We start from the raw sequence: 23,628 nt of genomic DNA, 5'->3' as shown, positions 1-23,628 counted from the left end.
CCTGAGAACCGAAAACTACACCCTGAGAGCTGGCAGCTTCAGGACAGGCTCAGGTCAGGCAAGTCTAGGTAGGTGCTGGGAGGCTGGAGCACCTTCCCAGGGCCTCTGCTGGGAGGCTGAGTAGCCTCTGGAAGCATCTGGTTGCCATCTTTTCTGTCAACATAGCTCATCCAAACTGATTTCTATGGGCTTTGTGAGGTGAGCATGAAAATGTGTGTGAGCAGCGGGTGATCCTGGTCTGGAATGATCTGTGAACCCCCTCTACCCCAAACCCTCCTGTTTCTAGTCCTGTGTTTAGGACAAGGACTAGCTGGGCAAAGCAGAGGTGAGGGGGGCTCGGTTCATGCCTGGCATCTCCCAAGGCATCTGCCAGTAAGTTGTAGAAAAACTCCTTTACGCAACACAGGGAAGGCCTCTCTGGAACTGAAAATGGTTCAAAAATGGAACGAATGAGTTGTCTTTGACAAGAATGAGTCCCTGTCATTGGCATGTTTGTGTAGACACTTGAAGGAACCAGAAGATCACGAACGATTTGTGATCATGACCAACACTTGCGGTTGTGGATGTGGCTTTTCACAAGTGCCTTTATATACATTGTTTTCGCTAACCTTCACACCGGTTCTCAGGAGGACGGTGTCAACATACCGAGCTTTTGTGGGTGAGTACCCTAAGGTTCAGGGAGGTAACAGGATTTGTCCCACTGAGTTGCCTGGGCCAGGATAGGCCTCCAAAGGTGGTTTCTTCCATGCCCAGTGTGATAGAAGCTTTCCTCTCCTGGAAGGCCTCATTTACCCTTTCCCCTTTCTGCCTCCTGCCGATTGTGGGTCTTAACCCTTTCTGAGCCAGTGTTCCCTCCCCTGTAAGGGGCCACCACCGCCTCCAGAGAGAGGAGGAAGTTGAAAGGGCAAATGCTTTGTGGACTGTCGCTTGCTACTGCCTTTGTGAGGGGGGAATGGTCTACTTTAGGCTGCCATTAAAATGCGGACTCATTTTCTGGGCAGGCAAGCACGTTGGCCCAGCTGGAAGAAGCCTCTCCCAGAAGGCAGTTTACAGTGGTAGGGAGAGGTAAAGACCAGAGAGGTGTTGGATGCAGGAGCAGAAGGTCAGAGGCCTCTTCCTCCTCTGTTTAACTCTGTACCTGGGTGGCGTCATCTTCACAGTCACTCCATAAGGGATCACCTGGCCTCTAGCACTCACAAGGGGATCTGCTTTGGGTAAGATGGGCCTTCTGACAAAGACTTGGGTCCTTCAGTACTGTGCTTGTGCCCCATCAAAGGATCTCTGCTCTGTTCCTCACAATCAAGGTTTCAGCTTTGCTTCTTTGGGAAAGTCACTTGATACCTCTGACCTCAGTTTCCTCTTCTGTAAAACAAAGGAGCTAAAAACAGATCCTTTATAAGTCTCTTCAGTGGTTCTCACCACCAATGAGTTTATCTTCCTCATTGTTATGTTTTCTCCCTTATCAATATCCCAAATCATTCTTTTCCTTCCTTCCTAACAACTTTCCTGGCCCTCACATTTTTTTCTCGGCGCTCTCATTTCTCCTCGATGACCCAGGGTCTCTCCTTGTGGCTAATGATTTTAGCTCCCAGAGTTTTAGATCCAAGAGGGCACTTTGGGAAGCAGCCAATGTCGACCAGCAGCTTTAACGTGGAATTCAGGACCCCTGAAAGGTGTTTTGGGGGGGTTCTGCAAACACTGAAGCACTTCTAGCCAAACAATGATGAATTAAACCCTCAGGAACCAGGCTACCACTTGTAACAGTTTGAAACATTCGTGCTCAAGACTTTGTTGGAAGCACATTCCTCTTACTTAATCCACTCACTTCTTAGATGAGAAAACAGAGGTCCCCACAAGTCGAGTGACTCGGCCAACTTCTGTAAGTATCTTCCTGGCAGTTGAATGTGATTCAAAAGAATTTAAATGCTACAGCTTTTGCGTGTGTACATAAGGTAACCAGAAAATTCTGTCAACACAAAGAGAAAAGGAATAGAACTGGGTTCCCCAGCAGACTCCTGAGGAGCTGGAGTGAACACAGGCTGGCACTGCGCTCCCACCCCTTCCTGCTTGCTCCTGGCCTGCCCTGTGGTGGAGGGAGGACCCCAGCGCGCAGTTCCCTTAGCCTCTCCTCTGTCGCAGGCACTTTCCGCTTCGCGCTCTCCCTCCTGCCTCGTGTCTGAGGCGAAGCTGTGGAGAAGTGGCTTGCTGTTCTTTTTTCTGACTTCCTGTGTGCTTCGGAAACCTCAGTGAAACAAGAGAGAAAGGAAGAAAGGGCTGAGGACCGTTACGCCAAACCTAGACTTACATCCGACATGGGGGGTGCGGGACTCAGGGTCTTTGTGGAACTAGAGCCGGGATTGGGACTCCCCCAGCCCCTCCTCGGCTGCTGGGGCATGGTCGTGCCGGGCCGGCAGTAGGTAGTGGAGTCCTCATTATTTTCAGGCTTGGGTCAGATGTGTCTAGAGAGGTAGCCAAAGTGGCCCTTGAGAAGTATTTATCATTGAAACCAAACCAGTTAAAGGGAAAACTTAGTTACCTCCCACCTACAACAGTTGTCGTTTCTCTGTCTCCTTCTCTTCCGCTTATTACCCAGTTGTACCCATGGGAGCATATTTGTGTAGAGCCCGTGCATGCAATCTTTGGCGTTCCTCTATTTCTTTAATTGCATGTGCCTAAGTAGCCTCCTTACCAATTGCCTTTTAGGACAGACAGCAATTAATTTATGCGTGAAGCTCCTGACCTGGGAGAGAAGGACGGAGCTGTGGGGAAATACCATGCTTTTCTCGGTTTTCTTTCTTTCTTTTTTTTTTTTTGCTGGCACATCGCTGAGCTTTCTGCCCATCAGCTCCCATTCTCAGGGCTCCTGCTCAAATCACGACCCACAGGGGCCCTTCAGGGTCAGCTCTCTCCTGGCCTGGCCGCCTGCCTCTGAGTTTGTGCATCTGACTTGGGGTTCACGAGACCTTTTCCTTCTGTGGCTCTTTTAAAAGGATAGCAGTAGTTTCGCTACCTTTCAGGCTCAGGGAATTTGGGGTTGGGTTTTCCCTTTGCATCTTATTTTGTTTTTGTTTGATTTTGAGTAGTGGTTGGGGAGATTGTAAGAGAAAAGCTGTAAGCTGGGGAATTTCTTGCCACTGAACTCAGGGTTTCCCTACCTTGGAACCACTGTGGCCGGAGTTCTAAAAGACAAGAGTTCCCCTAAACTTTCTGAGCTCTGAATAACTGAAACCAGCTGTTTCTTCTCTTTCTGTCTGTTTCCCAATAATAGGCTTGGGTAACAAGAAATTAAAACAGAAACCACTACTGTGCTCTGAAATAAGAGGCTCAGAGACACCCAGGAAGGTCCTGCATTTAAGAATCTTAGCTCACTGAGACCAGTCGCTACTCTACGTGTTTGTTGAACGCTGCCCTGGGAGTGGGGGGCCTGCAGCCTGGGAGTGGGGGGCCTGGGTTCCCACCAAGGGTCCTCGTGTTTTTGTCTCTCTGAAATTCAGTTCTCACCAGTGAGACAGGGCTCCATCCTCACTGGGCATGTATCAGAATCGTCTGGGATGTTATTAAAAAATACAGATGGGGGCCGGCCCAGTGGTGTAGTGGTTAGGTTCACACGCTCTGCTTCCGCAGCCCCAGGGTTCATGGGTTCAGATCCCAGGCATGGACATACACACCGCTCATCAGGCCATGCTGTGGCAGCATCTCTCATACAAAGTAGAGGAAGATGGGCACAGATGTTAACTCAGTGACAATCTTCCTCACGGAGAAAAAAAGATGGCTGGGCCCCAGCCCCAGAGGTCTCCATTCATTAGGACAGAAGCAAGGCTTGGGAAATACACATACACATATACATACAAATATATTGTTGGAGAAATATTATTTAGACAGTTGTTAAAGAAAAGTAAGACAGACTTTATTCGAGGGGACTACTACAATGGGGCTTTTCCATAGGGGAAAGAAATTGAAATAAAACAAGGAAAAGTGGGAATTTATAGCCAAGGAGCAGGGTGAGGGTCAGTAGATGGAAGGGTAGGGTAATTTTTTTTAAGTTGACATAAGAGGATTCTTGCTGAAGGTGGGCCAGGGTGATCAGACATCACCTAAGGGATGGGCGGGGGTAGAGAGGCGTGAGAAATTTGATCAGAGGGAATCAGCTATAGAAGGTGGGGAATTCTGGCTAAACCCACTTAGCAGGATTCTTGCTAAAGCTGGACTCTACATGGACAGAGATGGAAGCCAAAGTTCAGGCCTGGTTGAGCAAGGCCTCAGAGCAGCCTGCCTGAGGTTGGGTCAAGAAGAAAATCTGTGTCAATATACGTAGTGGCACGTGTGCATACAGCAGGGTGCAGAAGCCACGGGACCAAGTGCTGTTTGAGGTTATATTTCAGGTCCACTGGTCCACTCTTCTCCCCATTAGAAACCAGAGCCCCGAAGGACATCACGCTGGGGGTGTCCACGGGCCGAGGCCTCCTTCACGGGCAGTCCCAGACTCTAGATTACAGCAGGCTGTGGCGGTTAGGTGCCCACCCCTGGGCCCCTCTGGACTCCATCACAGTTCTGCTCTCTTCTTGCCGTATGACCTTCAGGAAGTCACTTGGCTCGGCCTCTGTTGCCTCATGCACGAGATGGGTGATAACAGTGCCCACCTTTTAGGTTTGTGATTGGGATAGAACAGGCTCATCATGCGTGTGAAGTGCTGGCCCAGGATAGGTCAAGGACAGTCCTCTGTGTTAACTGCTCTTAGTTCTCAGAAATGCCACGGGCATGCAGGGATGAAGGGAGGAGGAGGACTGCGCTCGAGGTCTAGGGCTGGAGAGGGAGTCAGGGTCACAGTGTGAAAGCCCCCGTGGCATTGCTGGATGCTCTGGTCTCTTGGACAACTGTCTAGAGTGGAGGACAGCTTCCTGCAGTCTGGGGTTCTCGTGGCAGATTCGGTTCAGATCTGTCTCACCCTAGTTCACCCCGAATCTTGATTTTGGATGGGATCCTGGAACCTAGATTTCAGGAGCCTATTTGCTCTCTAGTCTAACTTTGGGATGAGAGATTGGCCACGCTCTAGGCCATGTGGAGAATACCAAAGTAAGACTGTGTCAGAGAAGGAGCTTGGGGTAGACAACAGACGGGGGCCGGCTTCTAACCTTGTGGAAGCCACGTATTTTCTTAATATATTTAACCAATATAACAGTAAAAGAACTTAAGGTTTTTTTTTTTTTTTTGAGTAAGACTGGCCCTGAGCTAACATCTGTGCCCATCTTCCTCTACTTTATATGTGAGACACCTGCCACAGCATGGCTTGATGAGCAGTGTGTAGGTCTGCACCTGGGATCCGAACCAGCGAACCCTGGGCTGCCGAAGAGGCGCACGCAAACTTAACTGCTACACCACCAGAAAGGCCCCAAGAGATCTTTAAACCTTATGTAATTCTAAATGTAGATGCATTTTTATGTAGTTCTAATCAGTATGCAAACTCCATTCCCTGTCGCTTAACATTTTTTGTATAAATATTTTCATATATTACCACTGCTTATATTTTTATCATGTTTATTATTAATATTGCTTAAATTCCCCCTGAGCATTTCCTGAGCATTTTTTTCTGATTTCACTGTCTCATTCTCATAAATAGTACAGCTACAAACATCTTTGTCCCTATGACCCATGCCCCGGCTTTCGATATGTGGAGCACATCTCTCAGAATTGAGTGACCAGGTCAATACTTGAGAGCTGTTTTACGTTTAACGAGCTTGCTCTTCAGAAAGCCAGTTCTGAATCAACTGACAGTGGTACCAGTTTCATTTCAAGCCCATGAACATAAGATTTTATTATTTTTCTCTTTCTCTATATCTTGGCTTGTTTAATAGGCTTGTAGGGAGACCTCAAAGTTGTTTTCATTAGCGTTTTTAACTGCGGAGGATTTTTCCATCTATTTTTAATTTTCCCAAGTCTTTTCACACACAGGTGGCATCTGGTTTGCTTGACGGGGCATCTAAATTGCTGTTTTATCCAATTCACATTAAAATAAAAGCTGATTGCTGCCATGTACAGATGGGGGGCATCGTCATGTTTAATGGTTTTGGTATCTGTTTACATAAAGCAAGTTTGTAGTGTATACTGGGTCAGCAAAGGGTACCAGATCGGGGGTTGGCAGGCAGAGAAAGCTGTTCGAGAAGATATTCTAGTTGTTTTCAAGGTGGTGATACATGATGGGGATAACACCTGTCCTGTTAGACCTGGGTTTGTGTTTTCTGGTTGAAAAAAAAGGTACTTGAGTTTTCTTTTCATTGTCAGTTTTTCCTCTGTTTATTAAATGTATCATAAAAAATAATAAAATTCTCTGTCACCATCATTATTATACATATTACTGTATCAAAAGGCCGGTATTCCTTTCTGTGCTGCATGGCTAGAAACTGATAGGCTTATGTGTAAGTTTTTGTTTGAGCAGATTTCTAGGGGCCACATCAGAAAAGCAGTGTTCATCTGAGCTATCCCCATAGGCGCAGAGATATCCCTGATGTATGGAGACAAAGCACAGAGCGGTGGGCTCACCGATGGGACTTGGCTGTAGGCTGTGTTTGCTGAGTTAAGATGGGAAATCTGAGTTCTGGTCCTGCCTCTGCCACTTAGGAAAGGTGACCCTGGGCAAGCTGCTCCGTCACTTTTCCTCATCCTCCAAATGGGAGTGAAATCTGCCTTGGGAGATAGAAGCAAGATGGCAAGGCTGCAAACACTCTAGAAAGGGATGCATGGAGTGTGGTCTGCAAATGCAAAGACCTTCGTCCCTTCTGTCTGTCTGCTGCACTGTTTTTTTTAACCTTTTCTTGGATGAAAGAGTTGGGTCCATCTTTTGCCCTGCAGCCCTCCAACCGTTTGAAACCAGCAATCCTGTCCCCACTTTCCAGGACTCCCCTCTCCCTTTAATTTTTGGGGCTTGTGTCATGTGACAGTGTCCCCAAGCTTCCAGGTCCTCACCCTAGACAGTAGCCTCTTAAACCGTGGGGCCCCTGGGCTGGCAGTGCCATAGAGATGGCCACATCTATACAGAGCTCTGGAGAAAATCACCACCCCTATTTTAGGGAATTTCGAGTAACTCTAGCACTGTGTTAACTTCTTTGATAGTCATATCATAGTGACTAACCGTGAGTTCACAGTTAGCTTAAACCCCATTTTTTTAATCCATCCTGTTGCTAAACAGCATTTTCCTCGTCCTAGACTGGGGAAGATTTTTTTCTAAATCTATGCGAAGAACTTCACGTTTATCCCATTTCACCAGTTGCATTTTGTTACACTTGGCATGTCTTGCCAGCCTGTGCAGATTTTGAAGGTCCTTCATGGTCTGCAATTAAAGTCACAATTTCCCCCAATCGCATGCTCAACCTGGTGCTTCTTGTCTGATAACCACAAACTCCTTAATGCCAAGTTAAAGGGTATGGACAAGGGCCAATTAAAACAGCAGTTGTTCTTCAGGTTAATATGGACGCTTGATCAGCAGTTATTAGGAGAAATCATTTGACCAATTATGAATTTACCTGCTTGTCATCTGGCCTCCTCATTAACCTCTCAAGAAAATGGGGAAGAACTCAAAACCCCCAATAAAGCATTGATTCATCATGGTACCAAATTTCCCTGCTCAACCACCAACTGTGTAATGCATTCAGAGAGGGAAATGAGATTTGCTGGAGTTGAAGGCTGGGAGAGAAGGAAAAGGCTGAGGTCATGACTGAAAGTGGAGAAGTTGGAGAAGAATTTAGATTGGGGTTGAAGATGACAAAGAGTGTGGTTTTGAAAATTACAAATGGAAGCATTTACCCCAGAGAAGTTGGCAGGTGCTACAAATCACGGATTGCCCTGGATTGCCAGTTGTGGAATACGTACAGGGCCTTATTCGAATTGCTCCTGCTGCCTCTAGCTCATGCCTGTGCCTCATCCTCTGGCCAGAATTATACTTTCAAAATGAAAATCTGCATCTCCACAGGGTGAAGTTCAGATTCCTTAGCATGTTGCCACCATCTCATCTCATTTCCCAACAACCCCTCACCCCCCTCACCAGCCCTGCGTCCTGTCATGTGCTTTTGAATGAATCTTGCTGGGTCACCTTTTCCTGAGGTCCCAGGGTCCCGTAGGCAAGTCCTCTTCTGCGCTGCTCTTGCATCAAGCTTAGACCCCTATCAGGTCCCAGGTCATGCTGTGGCTGTTTTGTTTTCACCTTTTTCTTCTTTATTGGATTGTGAGTCTCTGTTGGACAGGGACCCTCCTCCCTCTTCTGTTTATCTTCATATCTCCAGAGTCTGGCAGGCCTCCCAAAGCATAGGAAGGCAGAAAGAGAGAGAGAGAGAGAAGTGAAGAAGGAGGGAAGAGGAAAAGGGGAGAAGAGGAAAAGGAAGGAAGGAAGCAAAGAATGGAGGGAGGGAAGGAGAGAGGAAGGGAGGACGGAAAAACAGGCCAGCCCAAATCACTCATGAACTGGCAAATAACGAGCAAGGTGAGTGTGGTTTTTTGAAGCGTGGGGAAACAGTGGAGCCCAGAGGACACGTAGGAGGTAAGAAAAATCGGCCCAGCTGCAGAGATCAAAGTCCTTGAACTAGTGAGGAGAACGGAGGTTCTGTTACCGAGGAAGGATGGGAAGGAATATGCCCTTGTTGCTCCCCTCCTACCCCCCTGAGAGCCAGCCCCAAGTCAGCTGGCCTCTGGGTTGGCAGGTGCCGGCAACAGAATGATCCAGAGTGGGTAATGTGTGCGGAGGCGGCAAGCTGAAAATGTGCTAGAGTCTCAATAAATGTTTTTTGAATTACATTGAATTATAGCTGGCGATAATCACAACCTTTCTGGTTCCTTCCTTTGCAAGGTAATGGGGAGGGATGCTTGGAGAGAAGGGGAAGGGCTCAACCGTGTGATGGATTGGGCAGTCCTGAGCAGGCAGGAGACTGGCCCTGCGGGAACTGCGGGCTCAAAGGGCTTGGGCTGGGAGGGGGCGCTGCATGGAGCCAGTGGGGCCCAGCTTGCCCAGAAATGCAGGCCTGGCTCCCTGAGACTGCAGGGTCATTGCCAGTTAGCTAAGTGGCTGCTCCCAGCAGGCCTTTGCAGAGGAAAGGCATGTGTTCTCCATTTTGTTGATGTGGAAACGGCCAGAGGAAGTGACTCAGAGACAGAGTGGAAATAAAAAGTGTGTCTCGTGACATTCTGGCTTCTGCTAGATCCCAAGGGCTTGTGTGAGGCTTGCTTCTATGCTTCTGTGGGGTTCTCAGAACAGACGATGTCCTGTGTGTGAGCAAAGAGTAGGAGGTGGGGCAATCTTTGAGGTGGACAGGTGGATGGAGGAAGGTGGGTGTTGCAGAAAGGCAGCCTCAGGGCACTGGAGACAGAAGGGGCTGCCGCGACCACCTGCTCCTGGGCTAATAGGCCAGTTTCATTTTTTACAAGTGGGGACTGGTATGGCGTTTCTGATTATTTTGTTTGCCAAGTCACAGGCATTTAAAAATATGTGCTGGGGAGTGTGAATAAGCAATCTCTGAGTCTCCAGAAAATTCCACAGGATAGGTAATTAGCCTCATACCCCAAAAGAGGAAACTGAGGCCTAGCGAGGCAACCCTGTCCAATCACGCACCTGGACAAGAGCTGCAGAGACTTAAGGCCACCGTGATGCCTAACTCCAAGTCTATCGTGAGTAACACCCCAGACTTGTGCCGCGTGGCAGCCCCAAGGACATGAGTTTCAAACCCAGGTTCATGTGAGTCAGATGTGTGCACCTTCTCGCTGACATCCTGCTTTCTGACTAATGGTGCACTTTCTGTGCTCCCTAAAGTATGGGCAGAGCTTTCAGTCCTTAAGACACTGCGTTTGACCCTCGGGACCTACAGCATTTGCTCTCACGTCTGGCTCCACAAGAGGCCAAGCTTCGATGTCAATTGCCAGAGACTATCACTGTCATTTCATAAATGAATGAGCATTGGAAAACCAAAAAAAAGTTGGGAAGATGATATTAGAATAAAAGGCTGCCCTTCAAATGGAATACATTGAGTTTTATGATGAATTCTCTGCAGTGTCCTTATTTTTCCCAGACAGCAGAGCCAGTCGGTGGCAGAGCTGGGCACTAACTCCTAAGCACGGTGGCAGGACATGACACCAGCCGTGTAGTGTTTGAAAGTTCTGCCCATGATTTAGGGAGCATGGAAAGAGCACCATTAGTCACAAAGGCACCATGATGTCAGGGAGAAGGCGCACACAGCTGACTCATTCAAACCTGGGCTTAAAACTCGTGGCCTGGGGGCTGCCATACCGCACACCCTGGGGTGTTACTCTGCCACTTACCAGTTGTGTCATCTGGTCAAGGTCACCTCACTAGGCCTCAGTTTCCTCTCTTGGGGTATGAAGCTAACATTACCTATCCTACAGAATTTTTCTAGAGAATTAGAGATTACTTACGTGCACTCCCTGGCACACAGCATGTATTCAGTAAGGCATAGCATTACCCTACAATGTCTTCAAGTAAAAGATTGTATTTTTCTGTGATATTGACCCCTGTTACCCCGAAATCTTCCCCATGCCAGGAACACAGCCACACTGTCACAGGTGCAGTGAAAACCCAGGGATCTGAAGGGACTTAAATCCTGCTTTAGTCTCCCCTCCTTCAGGCAGGTGAATGTCTTGCCATTCAGGAAGAGTGTCATTTATTTTCTTCCTGAAGACTTCAGGGACTCAGAGATTGTACAGCCTCCCTTAGTACCCTTTGCAGATTTTGGCCAAGATGTTCTTATAGCCAATCAAAACTTTTCCTGTGTTAATTTGAGCCCATTTCCTTGTGTTTGTTATTCTTTGGCTTGCACTGGGGCAGATCTGGGGGTTAAGAGGCAAGCTGGAGCCCATGATGGCTCGGAGCCAGGGTTTTTGCTAGTGAGGCGGGATGCTGTCTCCTCTGACACTGCTCCGAGGGCCTGGGGTGGGCGAGGACGCAGGGAGGAGGCGCTGCCAGGCGGGAGGTCCAGGTCTGGGCTGGAGGAAGGGGCAGGGCTTTGGGCTCACAAGTTGAGAGTCAGAGTATTTCGTGAATATCAAAAGCCAGAGACAAGCTGCTGATGAGAAATTCAAGTACTCGGGCAAAATCTCGAGCAATAGGCAAGTTCTGTTGTCAGAAATCATAGCTAGAGTCAGTGGGTTGTTCTCATCTCTTCCTAACTCTGCGTTCTGTGTGTGTTGGGAGCTGGAAATCAGCCATGGGGAGAATATTTACACCACGGAAATTGGCAAACGCTGCAAGTCAGATTTTTTTTCTTCTTGGAGAGTCACTGCCAGGAAGAAGATATGGAGAGTACAGATAATCAGACAAGATTTTGGAAAATAGGCAAGTAATCACCATGATTACTTGAAAGGATAAAGCCTTTCATTTGCATCCTGCTTTATTACCCATAATGACTTTCACTTATGTTTTCACACTTCATCCTCACAGTCCTTCCCTAAGGACAACACGACAGCAGCGTCATCTCCATTTTATAGGTGAGGAAATTAGGGCTGGGAGGTGAAGTAACTCACCCAAGGTTACAGAGCTGGTCAGAGAGTGGGCAGGCGGAGTGGCTGTGAGAGAAGCCTGTGCCTGAGGTTGAGGGTCGTGTTCTCCAAGACCCTGAAGACAGGGGGCCTGAGGCCTTCCTCACGTCACACCTGAGGTGCTCTGCTTCAGAGAGTTTTGGGGGATCCTCTGGCGGTTCATCATCGGTCTGTACTGACAGGTGAGAGTTTGGGGTGCCTTGAGGAGTTGTCATGTGTTAGTAGAGATGTGGGTACTACCTTTCTGGACTGGGGTGTTTTGACCAAACCCTGAGTCTCTCCAGGACCTCTCAGGACCAAGTCCTGGCTCGGGAAGGGGTAACGCTCTCTGAGCCAGGAGGGCCTCAGGATTTTGCATGAACTGGGGAGATTCGGTGCTGGGCTGGCACAGTTCTTCCTGCATAGAGTTTGTGCCAACCTTTGTAGTATCAGGCGATTCTACCTTCTTCAAAGGCAGGTGGGAAAGTGAGAACAACTTTGAACTTGGATTCAAATCTGCTTTGTGATCCAAGTTTGCTACTGAACAAGTACGAATCCTTGAGGAGATAGCTTAAACTTTCTTGAGTATGTTTTCTCATCTGTAAAGTGGGCATGGTCATCCTGCCCTCCTCCCAGGATTGTTGTGCAAAGCTCTTGTGTTTCTTTTAAAGTTTTTAAAATGTAATTATTTTTGGAATAAATAGCTCGAGGTTACTGCTGCAAAGGACTAAGGGCAAACATGAGGGACTTGCATCAGGTTGAAGGTAAAGGTAGATCCTGGGTGACTGAGAGGACTTTGCTAAAATCTATCAACTGGAGCCGTGCTGACCACTAGGAATGATGGCTCCTGAACCAAGGGAAAGTTGATGGAGATAAGAAACCAGTGTCCCCCAGGCATGCTGGTGATGGCCTCAGTCTGGGTGGGCTGCGCTCGGTCAGATGCAGAATGTGAGCATTTCTCTTTGGTCAGGGCAGGCGTGGGGGCTCACTCCTGAGTGAGCTAGACACTGCCCAGTCAGGCTGGGTAAGGGGCTCAATGATCAGACTGGTTTCTCATCATTAAATTTTTTTCTTTCTAGACTTTATTTTTTATAACAGTTTTAGGTTCACAGCAAAACTGAGGGAAAGCTACAGAGATTTCCCATAGACCCCATGCCCCCACACACGCACAGCCTCCCTGACTATCAACATCCGGCACCAGAGTGGTCCCTTGTTACAACTGATGAACCTACATTGACACATCATTATCACCCGGAGTCCATAGTTTACGTTAGGGTTCACTCTTGGTGTTCTCCATTCCATGAGTTTGCAAAAATGTATAGTGATATGTATACACCATTACAATGTCATACAGAGGATTTTTACTGCCCTAAAAATTCTCTGCGCTCCCTATTCAGCCCTCCTTTCCCCCATCCCCTGGCAGCTACTGATCTTTTTACTGTCTCTGTAGTTTTTCCTTTTCCAGAATGTCAAATAGTTGGAATCATGCAATACGTAGTCTTTTCAGATTAGCTTCTTTCACTTAGTTATGTGCATTTAAGTTTCCTTCATGTCTTTTCATGGCTTGATGGAGCATATCTTTTTAGCTCTGAACAATAATCCATTGTCTGGATGTACCACAGTTTATCCATTCACCTACTGAAGGACATCTTGTTGCTTCTAGGTTTTGGTAATTATGAATAAAGCTGCTATGAACATCCATTTTTTGTGTGGACATAAGTCTTCAGCTCCTTTGGGTAGATACCCAGGAGCATGATTACTGGATCATATGCTAAGCAGATGTTTAGTTTTCTAAGAAACCACTCAACTGGCTTCCAAAGTTTGCACCTCCTCGTTACCTGTTTATATGCACTTGGCTCCTCAAGTTTAAAAGCACCACATTTCATCGTCCCATTGGCGGTAGCTATGCAGGTTTAAAAGCACCACAGCGGGGCCAGTTCAGTGATGCAGCAGTTAGATTCGCTCATTCCGCTTTGGCGGCCCGGGGCTTGCCAGTTTGGATCCCGGGTACAGACCTATGCACCGCTTGTTAAGCCATGCTGTGGCAGGCATCCCACATATAAAGTAGAGGAAGATGGGCACGGATGTTAGCTCAGGGCCAGTGTTCCTCAGCAAAAAAGAGGAGGATTGGTGGCAGATGTTAGCTCAGGGCTAATCCTCCTCCTCAAAAAAAAAGTAAAAGCACCACAGGGGTCTAGTCCCTGTCCGCCTGCCAGACTTTGCCCCAGTCTCTGTCCCAGGCAAAGGTTTCTAACTCACCAGCTCTATCTCTGCTCCTGCGTCCTGCCTTTCAGAGGGGGCTTGTCTCCTTTACTTTTCTCTTCAGCCAGTGACAGACATAATGTGTGACAATGGAGCTTCTCAGATCACACCATGCAGACCTCTTGAATTTTACTGACATATTATTTCTCCATAACTGTTCTCTCTCAAACCCTTCCCCAGCACTGCGGGGAGTCCCTGGGAGTGTCTCCCGTGTGCTCACTGGCACCGGCACCCTTTGGGTGAGAATGCTGCCTGGCCAGGGGGCCTCTCCTGATGACACTCCACCCCCTTCAGTGTGGATGCCCAGAAGCCACGCGGTGTAACCGGTAGATGTGGGTATAATGCCCGCCTCCTGCCCCACGTCCACATTCCCACCGGCCAACATGACAGCACTGATTGTGCCCCTGGTTTCTGAATGGCCTTTGGAACATGGGCCCTCTGGCTTCCACTGGTAGGATCTAGTCCCTGGTGACAGACACCATATTCCACTCCATTTCCCTCCCACCCCACACCTGTTTCACAAAACTGCCTCATGAAGCCCCTGCCTAAAAAGTAGTTTATACAAACAACTGTCCAGGGGTCATGGGGCCCCTGGCTCCACAGACACAGCAGATCTGGAGTCTGGGCCCAGCTAGTGTGTGTTATTTACCTACCTGTATCTATATGTGCCTGTGTGTCTCTACGACTAGAGTGTATGCTCTTGAGAGGTAAGACAGCCTTCCCTCATCTCCCTGTCCCATCGCAGATCTGTCATTGTTCCCTTTGGTATCCCCTGGGCCTTGCCTTTTCAGTGTTCTGTTTACATCTACTGCCAGCATCAGCGTCTTTGTGCCTGAGGACTTTCTCTGGCTCCTAGTCCACTCTGTCCTTGTACAGAACTGGCTGGAAATGCTGGGAACAATGACTGTGAGAAGTGGTGTATAAACACCCAGATCCCCCCTTCCCGGGAGAGGAGCTCCTGTCCTGGCGTCCAGGGCTCCCCGCAGAACTGCACTGCAGGGGGTCAAGGGGTCACTCAGCTGGTAACCCTCCCGTGGCTCTATTCCGCTCCCTGTCACGCATTTCCTACTCCCCTGTGGGTTTCCTGGAGTTGCCCTCAAGCTACTTTCTCTGGATTCCTTATTGAGGGTCTTGGGAAACTGAGATACATGCCTGGTACAGAGCAGAGTATTGGCACACAGAAGTGCTCAGTAGATATTCATTAGAAAATGGCATGGATGCTTCTAGAATATACACATTAGTCTCCAGAATAAGGCAGACCAGATAGTCTTTTCTCCATCTCTCTTGTCCCAAATTCTGGCTTCCCTTTGTGTGGCGCTCTGCCCATTGTCTGCCTGCCCCTGGTGGAGGGGACATGTCCTGCTCCTTCCCTCATCCTCACAGCATCTCCTTTCTGTCTTCATAACGCACATTGGCTTTTGAAAACGAGTGACTCCTTGAAGTTAATGACTGTCTACATCTTCCTGTCTAGGGCCCAGCACAGTGTGAATGAATGAACATAGGCTTGGATTCCACTTCTAAAATCTATCACTCCACATTTGTATTTTAATATTGTCAACACCATCCTTTTGCCCCCAAATCCTGGTATAAGACTGTCTCCCTAAAATCATAGTACCTTGTTAGAAGGGAGAGATTGTCCTGTAAGAAGGGGTTCAGAATGAGAGTTAAGCTAGGTCTAGAACCGAAGTTCCCAACCCAGGCTGAATGTTAGAAAAATCCTTGGAAACTTAAAAATACCCATGCCAGGCCTCCCCAAAGTCCAACTCAGTGGCAATCCTGAACATAGGGCCTGGATTTAGGCTTTCTTGAAAGCTTCTCAGGGGATCCTAATGTGGAGCCAAGGTTGACACCACCATTCTGGAGAGAGAACTTCCACTGCCTCCTTCGGGTGCCCCTGCTTTAGACCAGCGGGGAGTAAACCCTACAGAGACGGGTTGAATCAAGAGGCCAGGACCAAGTTTGCTGAGATTCACTGTGAATCTCACCTCTTCCCCTCTCCCACCGAGCAGAAGACCCCTCCCACCTGGTGGAAGACCTTCCAAATTGGACTGCTGGAAAGCAGATCCTCTTGAATTCTCCTGCATGCAACAAATGATGTGCTGTAGGATGAATTCCTGTGGGACTGAGGCCTCCTGCCCGGAAAGTTCCGGCTGGCAGCTGAGGTGGGGGCAGACAAAGCCGTCAGCTGAGAGCCTGGCCCCCACCTGGGCCCGTTCCTGCCTTCCCCTTTCCACTGCCCTCCAGGCCACCCATTCTTCAACTCTGTTTCTTCTCGCTTTTTCCCCTTGTCCCTGTTTTTCTCCTGCTATTTTCTACTGTCTCGCTCTTCGCTTTTTCTGCTCAGCTGTGCCTTGGAACCATGCTGCGGCCGCCTCCTCTCACAGCTGCGTTTGCAAAGTGTGGGCCCCTTGCCTAGGAGTCAGTGTGGGAGGAGAAATGTGATGGAGAGAGGGGGCTTCTAGAAAAGAGAGCTCTCAGCCAGGGAGCTCGAGGTCCGGGGGGGTTTATACCCGAATGTTTATGCAAACTGCTCCTTTATGCTTCAGCTTTCCCCAGTCAACAAAGCCGGATGCCTTTAAGGGCAGTTCTCTGGAACAGGAGAATGTGTGGTTTGCGTAGGTCTTGGAGCTTGGTGGGTGCTGTCCCTGGGAGTTGAGGCATGTGGGCCCACATGGACTCATTTCAGGGCTGTCCCTCTGCTGTCTCCGCAGGACTGCGATGTGCCGATCCTAGCTGCCGTCTGAGAGGATGTCTGGGGTGTCCGAGCCCCTGAGCCGAGTGAAGGTGGGCACATTACGTCGGCCGGAGGGCCCCCCGGAGCCCATGGTGGTGGTGCCAGAAGACGTGGAAAAGGAAGACGTGCGGATCCTCAAGGTCTGCTTCTATAGCAACAGCTTCAACCCCGGGAAGAACTTCAAGCTGGTGAAATGCACGGTGCACACTGAGATCCGGGTGAGTGTGGCAGGCAGTCCTGCTCTGTCCATTTGTCTGTTCTCTCCCTTGCCTTCCTTGGCAGCTCAGCAGCCGTCTTTCAGGCTAGCAGGCCCTCCTATACCCACCCCGGGCCGGGGGCGCCAGGAGAGGTGTTCTCAGCCTGCAGGACCAGGCCCCCTCTCTCGGGGTCTGCAGCCCACTTCACAGGTAGCCTGGCTGACAAATTTTATAGCCTCATTCGAACCCCAGATCATTTGCTTGGCCTTTGATTCAACTCATTTCAACTCATTAACTATTTATGACATTTGAGGTTCTGCAAGGGCCGTAAGAGCCCTCACCCTCAAAGAGTTTATACTCTGTTGGAATTGGAGTTAGAGAGAGACACAAGCGATTTTATTGAAAATAGAACAAAAACTGTATAAGACATGTGCCGCGCACTTAGAGAAGGGAGCTGAGGGGCCATTTAGAGGAAGACAATGAACTAGAGATGCCCCAGAGCAGGTGGGTGGATGCCAGGCCATTTTTGAGGCAATCCTTCAGTGGGCTCATTCTCATCCAGGGTCACGGAATCCAGTTTGCAGATCCAAGGGCCCACTGTCACCAGGGCGCCTAGACACCAAGAAGCCAGTTCACCTTAACCAAATGGATAAGAACTTGTCACCAGAAGGAGAGTTACATTACACTGGTTGATTTTAAACACCTACATATATTGAACAATTACTGCGTATCAATCCCTCTGCTTATGTTATCTCATTGAATCCTCCCAACAACTCCATGAGGTGGATACAATGACGATATCCCTTTCCACTGCCCAGAATGTTCCTTTCCGATGATGCAAAAGAAAGCCAAATCGGTTCTGAAAAGGTTGCTTGGTGAGTTTGTAATTTGCACCAAGGAAGCAAGGGACTTTCGGGAAAACTGACCAGGTCTGAGAAAGCTGGAAGAACTATCTCCAGTCTTCTCATCACCTTCCCCTGCCCTAAAAGTCAGTAGCCCCCAAACTCAGCGAGTGTCTCTTCTGGTCGGTGCTGGCAGCAGCCCCTCCACGTCCGTCCCTTTGGCTGCCGTCTGTCTGTTACACCACACGCTGTGCTTCAATACGCCAGAGCAGAGTGGAATGGACGGGCTCGCTGCCTTGGTCAGTTATCACAATTGACTATGGCTTGGTTACCCCCTCTGTTTCCTGTTACTGATTTGATCAGGGCCTTGTTTGCTCATCTTTGGGTTCCAGATATGCAGGTACAATTGTGTCCTGAGAGTAAGCTCTAGGCACCTTCTTCCAGGAGGGTGTTTTCATTTCTCCTTAACTGTCTCCTTCTTGAGTCTTCCTTTGGGTGTGTCATCTTTGCAGGTAGCTGACGCCATCCATGGTGGGTTTTACTAGTTTAATTTTCAGAAGTTAACCTGATTTCCAAGTTTGAGGACACCTCCTTGCCCTTTTGTGCTGAAACCCAGAGAACATCTTGTTGGTCCAGATTAGGACATGTTCTGTGGAGTGATGATGAAAAGGGACCCTGAAGGATAGGTAGATTTAAAGTGGCAGCTGAGGAGAGTAGGGGGCTTTGCAAGAGGAGGGAACAGCAAGAACAAAGGCCAGGAGGCCTCTGTACAGTGAGTGCTTCGGTTTCACTGGAGCATGGGTTATATTTAGAAAAGGGTCTGAAGTCAGGATCAGAAAGGAGAGTCGATGGCAGATAAGGGAGGGCCTGGAATATCAAGCTGAGGGGCTGGACTTGGACGGACACCAGGGAGAAACACACCTATTTTAAGCAGGCGAGACGCTTCCCTGGAGCAGTCTGATGTCTTGCTGGGTGCTTACAGGGAAAAGTTACAAGAGGCCTACGGAAAGGGCAATGGGGCCCAAGCTCAAGAAGAAAGCCCAGCATTCGAGGCATTATTTGGAGGGGTGTGAGAACAGGGGTGGAGCAAAACAAAGAAAGAAGTGAAGGCCTTCTAGGAATTTATGTTCAAGCCTTCTGATTTTTCCTGTTTCCAATCTGTCCTGCAGGCAAAATGTCACCTGCTTATTGCAAACAGCCATGGCTTAAAAGGCACCTGGACCTTGAGCCAGATACTCCACCCTTATTGGTTATACGGCCTTAGACCCAACACGTAACCAAGCTAGCTTCAGTCTCCTCGCTTGGGGACCAGGCCCACCTGCAGCCTTGTTGTAAGGATTAGAGATGATAGGTGAGAAGCACCAAGCATATAGTAGGAGCTCAATCATTGGAAGCCATGGATTGTGTGTATATTAGGTCATTACCCTGCTCAGGAATCTACAAAGGTTTCTAACTGCCCAGAGAATAAAGTTCAAGCTATCTTCTTTTAGTGTTTATCCACTTATCTGTCATATATTCAAATAGGGAAGTAAGATGATCAAATTTGTGTTTTGAAACAGTACACAGTGTCCTGCAAGATGTTAAGAAGTGTGTCTTAGAGAAGGGATTTTGTGGTCAAAGAAGTTTGGGAAATGCTTGGTTAAACAATTCGGAACAAATTATTTTGCAACAGGACTTCTGAGAACCTAAGTCGGCTGATATGTGTGGTGGATCACTAAGAAAGGGCCACAGAGGTGATTTCTTAAGTAAGCCATTTCTTACTTGCCTAAGAAATCCTTCTTTTAAAAGTTGGACGATTAGTTCTCTAGAAAATCATTTAGGAATCTGTTCTCCCTGAACTCTAACAGCAATACAGAAAGGGCAGGAGAGAGGAAAGGCTGGTGAAAGGGAGATGGATGAGGAAGCTGTGGCCACGGTGCGGGTGGGAACTGATGAGGCTGAACTAGAGGAGTGGCATTGGGACAGCTCTGAGTGCGTCCAAGGAGGTAGCGTCAACAGAACCTGATGATTAACTAGATGTAGGAGGGAGAGAAAGGAAGAAGACAAGGATGACTCAAGCTTTTGCTTGGGCAACTGAATGGGTGTTAGTACCATTCATCGGATACCAGCAGAGAAAGGAAGGGTGTTCTGAGATTTCAGCTTTATGTGCGTTATGTTTGAAGTGTGCATGAAACACCCCATAGAGGAATATGGGCCTGGAGCTTAGGAGGGAGAAAGGACCTAGTGATGAGGATTTGGGAGTCATGATGCAATGGATACAATGCGAATGGATAGCATCACCCACAGAGAATGAGCAGAGCAAGAGACAGAGAGTTCTAATTAGGAAACCCTGGGAAATAAACTTCTAAGCTGCCAATAGAGAAAGAAGGGAAAAGGAAGGAAAAAGAAGAAATAGCCAGAGAAAGATGAAAAGAGCCAAGAGCACAGACAGGGAGACAAAGACAGAGGAAACTTTGATGGAAGAGTGGTTAGCAGTGTCAGACACTCAGGAAGGCCAAGTCAGATAAGGCTAAAAATAGGTTCATTGGCTTCAGCAACAGGTGCCATGATGACATTTTGCTGTGCAGTTTCAGTGGAAAGATGGGGGCAGAAGCCATTGTACAGTTGGTTGGGGAATGGAGACAGTGAGTACAACCAACATCTCAGAGAGGTTTTGATCATGAAGGGAAGGAAAGAGGAGAAGGCAAGAGGAACAGTGTTATCAGCAGAGGTAACAGCATATATGAAGGTCCTGAAGTGGGACAGCATATGGCGGGTTTGAGGCTAAAGGAGCCCAGGGTTGGCTATTTAAACCATGTTAACGATTTTAGATTTTACCGCATTTCTTGTGGGAAGCCACTGATATAATTTAAACATATGAATGACATGAAATTGTGTTTTTCAAAGATCACTTGGGTTACATAGTGGAAAATAGAGTAGAGGAAGACAAGAATAGATGTGGCGAGATGTTAAGTGGCTGTTACAGTGATCCAGATGAGAGATGATGGTAGCTTAGATTAGGACTGTAGCCATGGAGATGATGATGATGGTCATGATGGTGATGATGATGTTGATGTTGATGGTGCTGGTGGTAGTGATGACGGTAACGATAATGGTGATGATGATGGTGGTGGTGGTGATGATGGTAGTGATGATGAGAGTGGTGTTGATAGTGATGATAGTTGTAAATGACGATGGTGATGGTGATGCTGCTGCTGCTGGTGGTGATAGTGGTGATGATAGCAGCTAGCACTTTTGAAAGCACATTAAATTCATTATATTATTGACTTCTCCAAAGAACCCTATGAAGCACATACCATTATTATCACCATTTTATACATAAGAAAGCAAGGTACAGAAGAGTTGAGCAAATTGCTAATAAGAGTGGAGTCTGTTTTCAAACCCAGTCAGCCCACCTCCAGAGACTATGCTGTTAAACACCATGGTCTGTGGAGAGAAGTGAGTATAATCTAGAGAATTTAGGAGATGGAAAGGAAAAGTTTTGCTCATGGATAGGAGATGCAGGAATAAAGAAGAGGGAGGTGTCAAGAATGGCAGCCCTGGTTCAGGTGGACAGGGTCCCACTCCCTAAGATGAAGAACACTTGGGGAGAATTAACTGGGGAGTGGGGATTTCACAAGTTCAGTTTTGGACCTGTCAAGTGCAATTGAGATGCTCTAACATTTTCACATGAACATGTTGAGTAGACTATTTGATACATGATTCTGGAGGAGAGAACTGGGCTGGAGATAGACAGTTGAGTGTTGTCAGCCTCTGGGTGGTAATTGAAGCCATGGATGTGGATGAGATCATTAATCAGAGTCCTGAATAATTTCATTATCCATCCACGAATATTTGTTGCGTCCTCCTATGTACCTGGCACCATGCTGGTTGTGGCCTGTTGGTATCATCACACCTCAAAACACAGAAGCGCTCCCTGCTTTCATGGGGCTTCCAAGCCAAGGATGAGCCTGACATTGACTAACACTAATGAATAAACCTTTACAGAGGCAAGTGCTCTGACAGGAAGAAAGATGTTCTCTGAGAGCGTAGAATTCAAAAGAGCTGGATTCAAACGTCAAGGAACAGCTTTGCTCTTCAGGGCCTGTTTGTGGCTGCTGTGTCCCGTCGCGTAGGCCCAGACCCAGCTCCCCTGCCTGAGATCCTCCTGGAGCAGCCCCTCCCACCTCGGCTTCCTGACTTCTTCTCGCACTCTCCTTCCCTAGCTGGGCTTCGTCCTTTGATGGATTTTTCTACTTCCAGCTCCGTATCTTCTTTCGTCATCCTCCCTGTGCCCGAAATGCTGCCACTCCTTTCAAACTTCCCTAGCACTTGTCCTTTCATAAGAAAAATCCTGAAATTCTGACACCCCCATGTAGCTGTGTGTGGTCAAATAGAAGCAACTGAGAATCAACTGGCACAGTTCATGTGGTAGCACATTTCCAAAACACAGTGACTCCGTTCATACTTGCTCATCTCATGTTTCCTCTTTATTCTCAGCTTCTTTCTATGCAAATGTAATAGCCTCTTGATGCTTTCTCTGTGCTGCTAAAAGCTATGTAAATAAGTGCTGGCCCTTGTGCCTAGGACCCAGCAGAAATTAGATAGGTGTTGAAGAGAATTGAGCAACATGCAGAATGAGAAATCTAGTTTGCTCTTCTTGATTTTCCATTTCCCTTTTGTTTGGTATTCATAGGAAATTGTGTTTGTTTGGGAGCTCTGAAGCTCTGTAGCAAGCGGAGGCTTATATCATTATGTATTTCTCTAACATGCTAATTTGCTTGTCTGGGAGAGAGGTTAAGATAACACTTTGTAAACAACTAGCAGAGTGCCTCCCAGACATGCCCACACAGGGTGTCTCTCTGACTCTCACAGCCTCTCCTTCATTCCCATTCTCTCTCTCTGTGTCTTATTCTCTTCCTCCCTTCTCCTTTCTCCTTCTCCTCTTCTCTCACTCTCTGCTGGGTAGGTTGACCACATGCCCTGTTGTCTCAGACGGTCCTAGTTTACACACACTGTCCAAGGATGACCATTAGCAGTGCCCCTGCCAATCTCAAAAGCCTCATGATTCAAAGGGTAAATTATATAGTCACCTCATTCTAAGTGCCATATTCACTCCTTTCTCTGCCTGGCACACTGACTTGCTGGTTCATGGTGTTTTCTCTCTCTGGCTGCCCCCAGATGGCCCACTCTCTGCATGGGCCCATGTTTGTCCATCATCAGACCATCTGTGTCCACACAGAAGGCCTTAAGCAGAAAAGTAGGCACTTGTCTGTGATATGGTATGGTTCCGAGGGTGCCGGCAGGGCTCCACATCTAAACCCTCTCCCTCAGCCAGCCTCAATCATGCTGAAAAGCTGCGTTCAAGATTCGTCTTTGTTTTGCCCCCAAGCGTTGCCCCACTTAGAAGCCACGTTTACATCCCTGGAAGAGACAGAGACTGCACCATTCTTCCCCCTTCCCGCCCCGTCCAGCTGCGTCCTTTCGCCTCACAGCAGGGCTTCCAGGCTGCAGGGGTGACCCACAGGTGCCACTTACCTCGTATGTGAGTAGGGTAGTGTCCAGTCCCAGCCTATTCCAGAATGCATTCAATACAAATAATGCATTCCAGAATATTCCCAGAGAGGCAGATTTCAGATATTGTGACCCATTGTTCCTGCCCTATACTCGTCAGACATTCGTCCCAGTTAGTTTTGAGTTTAAACCTATCACTTACCCAGACGCAGAGTGCTTTGGACTGAATGTTCGTGTCCCCCGGATTCATATGTTGAAGCCCTAACTCCCAGTGTGATTTTAGGAGGTGGGGCCTTTGGGAGGTGATTAGGGCTAGAGGAGGTCATGGGAGTGGGGCCCCCATGATGGGATTCGTGTTCTCAGAAGAAGAGGAAGAAACCAGAGCTCTCTCCCCTGCCATGTGAGGACACAGTGAGGAGATGGCTGCCTGCAAGCCAGGAAGAGAGCTCTCAGCGAGAACCGAATCTGCCAGCCCCTTGATCTTGGACTTCTCAGCCCCTAGAACTGTGAGAAATAAATGATTGTCATCTAGGCCCCCCACTTTTTAATACATCTGTGGTGTCCTGTTACAGCCAGTTCATTGGCTCCGGTT

General features: G+C 48.1%; 1 protein-coding gene across 12 annotated transcripts in view; it reads left to right on the top strand.

Moving 5' to 3' along the window:
- PTK2B (protein tyrosine kinase 2 beta) overlaps positions 1-23,628 on the top strand; it is a 123,120-nt gene that overhangs the window by 45,902 nt on the left and 53,590 nt on the right. For 9 of the 12 annotated variants that reach the window (XM_014843298.3, XM_044766859.2, XM_070505160.1 and 6 more), the window contains exon 2: positions 16,482-16,722. In XM_014843298.3, coding sequence (XP_014698784.1) covers positions 16,519-16,722 — 204 coding nt within the window. In that variant the 5' untranslated portion in view covers positions 16,482-16,518. Of the gene's footprint in view, positions 1-612; positions 659-16,265; positions 16,386-16,481; positions 16,723-23,628 lie in introns of those variants that run through there. The other 3 variants (XM_070505159.1, XM_070505157.1, XM_044766857.2) reach the window with 3 other exon arrangements.

Source organism: Equus asinus, chromosome 3 (genome assembly GCF_041296235.1).
Source record: "Equus asinus isolate D_3611 breed Donkey chromosome 3, EquAss-T2T_v2, whole genome shotgun sequence".
NCBI classification, from domain to species: domain Eukaryota; kingdom Metazoa; phylum Chordata; class Mammalia; order Perissodactyla; family Equidae; genus Equus; species Equus asinus.
Note: the sequence above shows the minus strand (reverse complement) of the source record. Positions and strands in the feature narration are given on the sequence as shown.